Source organism: Musa acuminata, chromosome BXJ3-4 (assembly GCF_036884655.1).
Source record: "Musa acuminata AAA Group cultivar baxijiao chromosome BXJ3-4, Cavendish_Baxijiao_AAA, whole genome shotgun sequence".
NCBI classification, from domain to species: Eukaryota; Viridiplantae; Streptophyta; class Magnoliopsida; order Zingiberales; family Musaceae; genus Musa; species Musa acuminata.
The window spans coordinates 21454782-21464511 of NC_088352.1; the positions used below are offsets into that span (position 1 = coordinate 21454782).

At 35.6% G+C, this 9730-nt stretch overlaps 1 protein-coding gene across 1 annotated transcript; it reads right to left on the reverse strand.

The window, feature by feature from the left end:
* Nucleotides 1-1109: 1109 nt before the first annotated feature.
* Nucleotides 1110-4761, reverse strand: LOC135582077 (serine/arginine-rich splicing factor SR45a-like). The gene is made up of 7 exons (XM_065149898.1): nt 4676-4761; nt 4565-4584; nt 2629-2760; nt 2436-2535; nt 2221-2370; nt 1575-1641; nt 1110-1495 (listed from the first exon to the last, which is right to left on the reverse strand). The coding sequence occupies exons 1-7, from the start codon at nt 4676-4678 to the stop codon at nt 1251-1253; spliced, it is 717 nt and encodes a 238-aa protein (XP_065005970.1). The 5' UTR covers nt 4679-4761; the 3' UTR covers nt 1110-1250.
* Nucleotides 4762-9730: the final 4969 nt, after the last annotated feature.

Genomic DNA, 9730 nt, shown 5'->3' on the forward strand with positions numbered 1-9730 from the left:
ACATCCCTTGTTTTGCTACTCAGACAAAGCCCATCTCATTTATCTCATCTTAGTAGTTCGATATCCCAATTGAGTCTCACATCTGGTGTTCTTCCTCCTGCAGCATTTTGTGTCGAGTTAAGTGTCTGTCTATTTTATGATGCCTTGATTCCATTATTGTGCATCAGCAACTCGATTCCGTCCGTGACGCTTCCATGATCAGTACATGGGGTACCGGCTTGCATGACTGACGGTCAATCGTTGAGGAAGGAAACACTAGTCAACAACTGTTTTGTTTAAAGGAACAAGTAATCAATCAACTTGAATCCCCTTCCTTCCCAGTAATAGATAATGCGTGGGGGGATGTGGTAGCTGCTCGATGGCCTCATCCCAGCACATAGGGTCCACTGGGTGGTGCAGAAAACCACGGCGGGGCAACTCCGGCAGCCCACAATATTGTGCACACCAACCCTTCAATACCACCCGACGCCCGGCTTCTTGGTTTTGTCTTTGTTTGAATGCTTGGGTAGGTGGGAGATGGGAGACATGGGACGTGGGAAGGTTAGGGAGTGGTACAGACCACAGTAGGAACCATTTCTTTGCTTTTTGATAGATGCAATCAGACGGGGAAACAGATGGGGACTTCCGGATTTCCGAGAGAGAGAGAGAGAGAGAGGAAATGATTGAAAGGGATAAAACAAGAATAGCAGCAATTTTTTTTTTCTTTTATGATAAAGGAATAGAAATAGAAAAAAAAAGGAAGAAGAAACTAATTACATATGATAAAAAAAAAATTGAAGTATCCAATGTTTTTAATCTCCATTACAATGTTTAAAAAAAAAAATTAAATTAAATAATTTTAATTTTAATTAAAAAATAATAATGTTCTTGAGTAATAAATTTTTAATTTTATATAAATCAAAATTAATAACGTTTAATCACGCTTGAATTTGTTTTTTTATTTTTTATTTTTTTGCTTTTACATTCATTCGCTCGTTTGAGCCTCGAATATATACTGACACTTATAAATTGATTATATATTCATGTAGTGACAAATAAGTTGATCCCGCATCACTTGCATCACATCAAGTGCATGTCTCAAGAAGAAACACACGCACAAACTCTACATATAACCAGAACACCACCATAATTAAAAAAAGGACCAACTTGTTCAACATCTACTCTGGATGCTTACTAGAGACACACACTGTAACTGCAAAGCTATCAATTGACGATCTGGTTTGATGGAGGGGGATAAAATGACCAAAAATCTACCTACCATAGCCATTTGGGCGACGCCCATAGCCTGCAGCTCTCTCTGGGCTTCTGTATGCATAATAAGGTGACCTGGATTGTTCTCTTCTGGACCTACCACCATATGGTGACCTCCGTGGGGAGCCACCGCCCCAGTAAGGAGAGTGTTTTGGAGATCTGCGATAGCCGCCACCACCACCACCACCACCATAGTCATCGCGGCTGTAGCCTCCATAGTATCTTCCGCGATCGCTTCGATAACCTGCACAGGGGGCAACTCATGAGCAAATCACCTATAAATGGTTGGTACATCAGTTACATGGGAGAGGTAGGGAACTCACTGTCTCGTGTGCTGACCACACCAAGGTACTTTCCCGGCGTAGGTGTTCGTGGGCGTCCCCTCCTTGACTGAAAAGAAACAAGACATGTGGTATATCTTCAAATTTCCCCTCTCCCGAACAGAGCACATCATCATAAACAGAAAGAGACCAGTACAACTTATGCTGCTAAGAACCACAGAACAGAAAAAGACAAGTATGGAAGCCTCATTGCCAAATGGAAAAAATCTACTGAAACATTTAAGACTAAGAGACCACAAATACAAAAGCATGACAAGCAGCCTTAGTTGAATGCTACAAATAAGATACCATTACGTCCGACTATGAGTTGGTAATGTCCGTTGATTAGTTGTGCGAGTTGAAGATGATTCGGATGTTGTTTAGTTGGAAATTTGTGATTTGTTAAGTTGATCTGATGCATGGAAAACTGTTAGGCTGGCCATTCATCAAGCTGTATTGAGTTAAGTTGATATTGATGAACTCATCATCTTTGATTGCTGCCAACATATCTGACCGCAATGTCTTCTGAAGGTAACCAAAAACCTCAAAGTTAAATAGAGACAAAGCAAACATGCCAAAGTTTAAAGAACATAGAGGCAGCATTGCCAAAATATGCACAATGGTCAATATATCTATGAGGCAATCATACCTTCTCCACCGTTATACATCTTCCTTCCAGGATTGACTGATTGAGATACTTGATACAACGGTCTGCATCTTCCGTGGTGTCCATGGTCACAAATGCAAAACCACGAGAGGCACGTGTGCGAGGTTCAACAACTAGGTGACATCCAACAACCTAACAAACAAAAATTGATTAAGACAACTATACACCTACAAAAAGAATGTACAGCACAAACCAACCTTTCCTTCCCTGGAGAAGTGATCCTCCAAGTCCCTTTCTGTAACCCTGGATGAAAGTCCTGTTACATAAAGAGTATTTCCATGATTCGCCGTTTCATTCCTGCCATTACAAAATGAAAAGAAAATTAGAACATCAAACATCATATTTAACAAATTACCAGAATTAGCAAATCAAAAGGGAGAGAAAAAGGACCTGTCATGACTTCTGGACCGTGACCTTGCGTGGTTTCTAGGCCGAGGAGACTGAGATCTGGAGTGGGTCAAACCCATGGACCTAGACCTTGTTTTAGAGCCACCCTTGTATGGAGATGGGGACCGTGAGTACCTGAAAAGGTATCAGATAAGCAAAACTTCACCATTGTATCAACTGAAAAAAGCTAAAAACATTTCAATATCCACATACTTTAAAGGAATGTTTGCTCTGTTAGTAGTTGATATGCGACACACGAAAAGGTATTAAAACTGCGAAAGGGTAACCACAAAGCATCATGTCCAATTTCAGTCAAAGAGTCTGATGCAGCAAGGCATCAGGTCCCAGCCACCTGGCTCAGCTAGTTGAATGGTCTAGATGACTATCACAATGAAGGCTTCTAAATGTTCATTATATCAAAACCCATAACTAAGAATAGACAGAGGACAGTTGATAGCTGAGCCAAAAGGCATAGCTAGCGGAAATATTCATTCCCCGAAAGGTAAGATAAATAAGTCAACTATGATGCATATCAAGTAATTTGATAGCTAAAACTAATAAAATAAATAAGCCAACATTATGCAGTATCAACTATCAAATAAGAAGCCATGTTTAATAATTGCAGGTAATAGACATAGACGTGAAGTGTACTAGTCACTTTAATGTTAGTTTCGGTGTGTGATTACCAATCTTTATTCTTCATTCACAAGAATGACTGATATAATTGATTTCTTTTTTGCTGAGGTGGAGTAGCATCTCATGGCAACATAATGCGAGGCATTATGTTCTTCATGAACTCATGTTCATCAAACCAGGGACCAATCAATACAACGGTCAAAACGGGCCAGACCAAGATGAACAAGTTGGAAGCAGTAACAACACATACAATACCAAATATTGGTTATCAAAGATGCCAGAAATGTCTCTCTAATGTTCACATGTGGATCATAATCACTTCTATAGCCTTTCGTTTCTTTTCAACAGAACTTTACACAGACCAACTCTGAAATTTTCAAAAACCATAGAGGCTCAATTGTTTTAGTAAAATAACATGGATTGAAACCACAAATCCACATGTTGCCGGGCTATTTATGTGTTAGTCTTTCGTTTGTCTAAACCCCATGTGGCATGCAGGACCTATTCACATCATGAAATGATGAAGAATATCCTGGCCAAGGATCAGCTTCCAAGAGATGAATGATCATTCAGCGTTAGCCACTTACTAGACGTTATACCATAAGCAAGTCAAATCATCTACAGGAAGGAATCATATACAAGAATCAAAACAGTGAAGTATGATGGCTATAGAAGTCATGGTGATGCAATGCTCATTGGCAGAGTTTAGAACAGATAATCCAGCTGAAATCGCAAACCCTTGACAATTGGTATAAAGTTTAAGATACAGAATGACTGGTGATGGAATCTAATTGCGCAGTCGTATGAATCTACCTCATGCTTCACAAATAAAGCCCACAAAGCTCAACTCCAAGGTAACAATAGTCTGAGAATCAAATTAATCAAAAAAGTCTGCAACCCACTAAACTATCATAACTTCTCAGCAAGATAACATTAGAACTTTAAAAATGCTACTCTAAAAACTTATACCTATCAAATTAAACGAACTAAATGTAGGCATTTGACAACTTATAGGATAAAGTATCAACTTTGACGCGTTTGAGTCAGAATGATATAAGATCTGGCTTTTCAAATGCTTCCAATAATAATCTCTCAATAGATGAACTTTGTATGTAAAAAAAATTAATATTTGGTGCCTACAATTGTAGGGGGAAGTAAAAGGTCTTTAACCAAATGTAACGAGAATAATGACACAATACCGCAAAGTAATTTCTAATAGAAAAGGGCATTAAAATAAACAAAATAGGGCATCAGAAAAGGAAAATTATTCGTGGGAAAGGTTGATCTCGGCAGATGGACTTACCTCCTGCGTCGAGAATCCGCCTGCAAATGAACAAAATCATAGAGGGGAAACGATAAGCAAAGGGAAAAGCCCAGAGAGAGAGAGAGAGAGAGAGAGAGAGAGAGAGCGCACCATGTCGCGGGTCGGAAGCGACGAACGGGGGAAGCCCTTGTGAGCCGGCTAGGGTTTTCTGGCTTGTTTCTGAGAGGAGGCCGAGGGTGGGACGTTTATATAGAACGGACTATTGCAAGGCTGGTTTCCACTTTAACGTGCATCGGATCCAAATCCATGACAAAATAGGATCCGAGTCCGAGTCCGAGTCCGAGTCCGAGTCCTGTCCGAGTTGTTTAGCCCGATTAAATCGATCGTATCACAACTGGCAAATATTGACGTGTACAAATCTTCGTTCGGGTCCCACAAAACGTGGAAGCCACGTGACCTCGTAAACAATCAGGGGTGACTGAGTTTGCTGCTGCTTTCTTAACCCCAATAAAAGACAAACTCGTTGATTCCGCTTTGGATGTCTCTGTCGAACGGTGACCGACGCGGCATCGGCAGCGATCCACTCATCGACGATCCCCCCGTCGTTCCCTGGTCGGAAGGGAACACCCCCTCGACTCGCACTAAGAGTAAGAACAAACTTCTTCGTCGTCTTCATTTTCGATCTCCTACTCTTCAGATGGAGAAGATGAGGCCGACTAGTTCTTTGGATGTGCTAACTGGTGATTCGTTGGTAGGAAACCCGACATTGGAGTTCTTTTATGATATTGTATTATACTTATCAACGCAGTAAAAAGTTGATATATTAATTATAATAATCTATTATTGATTGTAGATAAAAAATTTAATAGATATAAATACTATAAAGATTCAATATATGGATCCATAGTAAAACTATCATCATAAAAATTGAGTGATTTAGTGAAAAAAAAATGGGGTGATAATTTTTATGATATTTTTATATGTTCATCTTTCATAATATACATAATAGATTTCAAATGTTTTTTTTATGTATAAAAAATCTAGAAGATATGAATGTTGCTTCTATTCCTAAAAAATAGCTTCATATTCTTAAATCTTTGATAAAAAAATAATTTATTAATTATTTAAAAAATTATTTGATCTTTATAAAATTTTTATCTATAATGATAATATCAACCATATAAATTAGTATATATAGTTCGTCTTCTTTGTTATTGTAGGAATAAAGACTATTGGATATAGAGTTGATAAAGTCAATTGACAATAAAAAATAATCCAAGTATAGTAGGCTCTTTGAGCTTGGCAAAATCAATAAATAGTTAAGGGATTGATGCATAAAGATATATATTTAGTTAATGTCTTTTTTTAAAAAAATATTGTTAATATCTTATTGGCATATATACCAACTTTGAGTGATAGTCATACTATAGATAAATCAAATTATCATTGGTTTAACGATTAGACAGAAGGTATTTGTAAAATCAATACCTAGTCGTTGGTGAAATCCTTCGGTCATTATATGTGCTTTATTTCTAGTAATATATTCATTTGGTTTCTCTTAATTCGAAAGATCTATTTACACTTGATGATATTTTGTGTGATGTAAGATAATATAAAAGTTCATATGATATTGTAGAGTATAATATTTTATTCCTTACATATGTTTTTGCACTGATATAAAGATTTTTGAGTCTGAGTAATACTTATGGGTTCAAAAGGGTTAGGCAAAGAATTTATAACAATGTGAAGATCAAAGATTTGACGTAATTTGAATATGTTATTTTTTTATTATATTATCGTATGATGTTTAAACTTAGTAGTATGATTAGGTTGTGTTGATAGTATGTAAATTGATGAAGAGTTAGCGACGTGTACCTATGTTGGGAAAAATTATTATAGTAAAATAATTCTTTTCCCTTTTTGTATTTTAAAATGAGTTCCTAATCAAAATACCAACTTGTTATCAAAAACAAATATTAACTAGAGTAGCATAAATAATAAAATAATAAATTAATCACAAAGTGAGACATTAAAATTTTTACGTAAAAAACCTAATACAGGAAAAACCATGGGACCATAGTCCACTTCAAACTTTCACTATCACTAATAATGATAACAGGTTTATAGTAACTCCTCTAGAATAATCAAAGAATCACAATAATATCAAGAACACATATCTTGGTTCAACATTAACGTATCATCACCACTAAAGATAAATTTAATGAAAAGAAAATCTTAGGTATCACAAAATTGGTATAATATGAAAGTACTTTAGAAAGGATAAACTATAGATCGATACCGTTAAGATTATAGAGCTTACTACAAGGATTCTTCACATAAAATTTGAACCGAAACCAACAAAGTTTAGCTGCTTGATCATCAACCAAAAGTCCTAAAACTTTAATTTTTTTTTTCTTTTTCTCTATGTTCCGCGTCAATCACTATTCGTTGCATGCATGCCTTCACTGCCCTCCTTAAGTTATGCACACCACTTCCTTTTTTTATTTTTTTAATAAATCAAATTTGGGCTCAATGCCTAAATTATCTAGTCCAAGCTCACATATGGGCTGGACCCAACAATTCTCCTCCTTCAACTCATATAGTGGGTTGTACTAAACCCGTTCTTCATATACATACTTCAAGCTTCTCAGGTAAAGACTGTTAATATATCTAATCCATTCTCATTGGTATGTACATTTTCCAAGTACAATTCTTTCATCTCAAATACATTACGAATCCAGTGATATCTAACATCAATATTCTAAGATCTAGAATGATATGTTGAATTCTTGGAGAGGTGAATGACACTCTAACTATTACAATAAACAGTATATCCTTTTTGTTTCAAGCTCAATTCCTATAGAAACTTTTTCATCTACAAAGCTTCCTTATAGGCTTTAATAAATGCTATATATTCTGCTTCTGTGGTTGATAGAGCAACACAATTTAATAACTTAGACTACCAAGAGACTGCTCCCCCTGCAAATGTCATTAAGAATCCCAAAGTAAACTTCCTAGAATCAGTATCACCTACCATATCTGTATCTATGTACCCCTCTAGCTTAAGTTCATCACTGCCAAAATATAAACACAACCTAGAAGTACCTCTTAGATATCTTAATATCCATTTCACTACTGCTTAATATTTCTTACCAGGATTAGAGAAAAATCGACTGACAACTCTAATTACATGAGCTATGTCTGCCATAGTACAAACTATAGCATACATCAAAATACCTACTGCAGATGAGTAAGACACTCTGGATATTTTTTCTTTTTCTTTCTCACTTGTGAGACATTGTTTTGAACTAATCTTGAAATGACCTACAAGTGAAGAACAAACTGCTTTGACTTTACTCATATTAAATCTTTCAAGAACCTTTTTAATGTAGGTCTCCTGAGATAGCCAAATCTTTCCTTTCTTCCTATCACGAAGAATCTTAATGCCAAGTTTTTATTTCATCGATCCCAAGTCTTTCATGGCAAAAAACTTACTTAGCTCACTTTTAAGCTTCTCAATTTTACTAGCATCATGGCCAATAATCAGCATATCATCAACATATAGCAGAAGAATAATTAAATCATTATCTGAAAATTTCTTTGTAAACATATAATGATCAAATGTGGTTCTATTATACCCTTGGCTCATTATAAAGAAATCAAACTTCTTATACCACTGTCTTGGTGCTTATTTGAATTCATATAAGCTTTTTCTAATCCTGCATACTAGATTTTCTTTTCCCTTGACTTTGAAACCTTATGGCTGCTCTATGTAAATTTCTTCTTCTAAGTCACCATGAAGAAATACAGTTTTCACATTAAGTTGCTTAACTTCTAAATTCAAGAAGGCAGCTAAACCAAGAACAACTCGAATAGAGGACATTTTCACCACAAGAGAAAATATTTTCTTCAAAGTTAATACCTTTCTCCTGATTGAATCATTTCACAACTAGTTGTGCCTTGTATCTTTGTTGTGAACTATTATTTTCAGTCTTTAATTTATAAACTCATTTATTCTTGAGAACTTTCTTCTTTTTATGCAACTTTACTAAAGTCATAGGTATGGTTCTTAAGTAAGGATCTCATTTTTTCTTGCATGGCTTTAACCCACTCATTCTTATGCTCAAGTAGAATAGCTTCTTGGTAAGTTTATGACTCTCTCCCATCAGTAAGCATAACATACTCACATAGAGGATATCTGGTAGATAGTTGTCGCTCTCTTGTGGAACTTCTCAATGGAATCTCAACTGGTGGTGTATGTGCTTATTCAGTTAGTTCGACATCATCAACTATAGGAGTATCATTATTAACATTCTCACAGCAATCTTCTTGTTCATCTCCCCCATGATCATCATGAACTACAAGTAAAAGAACTGAACCCAAACTCCAAGAAATATAAACAGAAGTTTTTAGCTTCTCAACATTATCACCATCATCAAATAATTGGTTTTCAATAAATACAATATCTTTGCTTCTAATAATCTTCTTGTTCACTAGATCTCATAATTTGTACCCAAACTCTTCATGATCATACCCTAAGAATATATGCTTTTGCTTTATTATCAAGCTTGGACCTCTTATCTTTGAGAATATGAACAGATACTTTACACCCAAAGACTCTCAAGGGATTGTAAGATATTATCTTTTCTATTCCATACTCTCTTTGGAATATCACCTTTCAGATAAACTAATGGAGAAATATTTATTAGGTCAACTGTAGTTCTCATAGTCTCCCCCCAAAATGACTTAGGTAACTTGGCATGAGAAAGCATATACCTAATCCTTTCTTCAGTGGTTTTGTTTATCCTTTCTATCATTCCATTTTACTAAGGAGTTTTAGGAACTGTTTTATCAAGTCTGATACCATGGAACTTGTAATAATTCTCAAAAGGGCCCTTGTACTCGCCACTATATCTGCTCGAACACACTTTAGCTTTCTATAAATTTTTCTTTCAATACTGACATGAAACTCTTTGAAAATATCGAGTACCTAGTCTTTAGATTTCAAAATAAAACCCCAAACTTTTCTAGAATGATCATCAATGAAAGTAACAAAACAAAAGAGCACCTCAAAGAGTTTTAGTTTGTATAGTACAAACATCAATATAAATCAAATCAATAATATTTGATCTTCTAGATGATGGATATGTATGAAAGGCAACTCTGTATGTTTTTCCAACTAAGAAATGATCATAAGATTTAAGA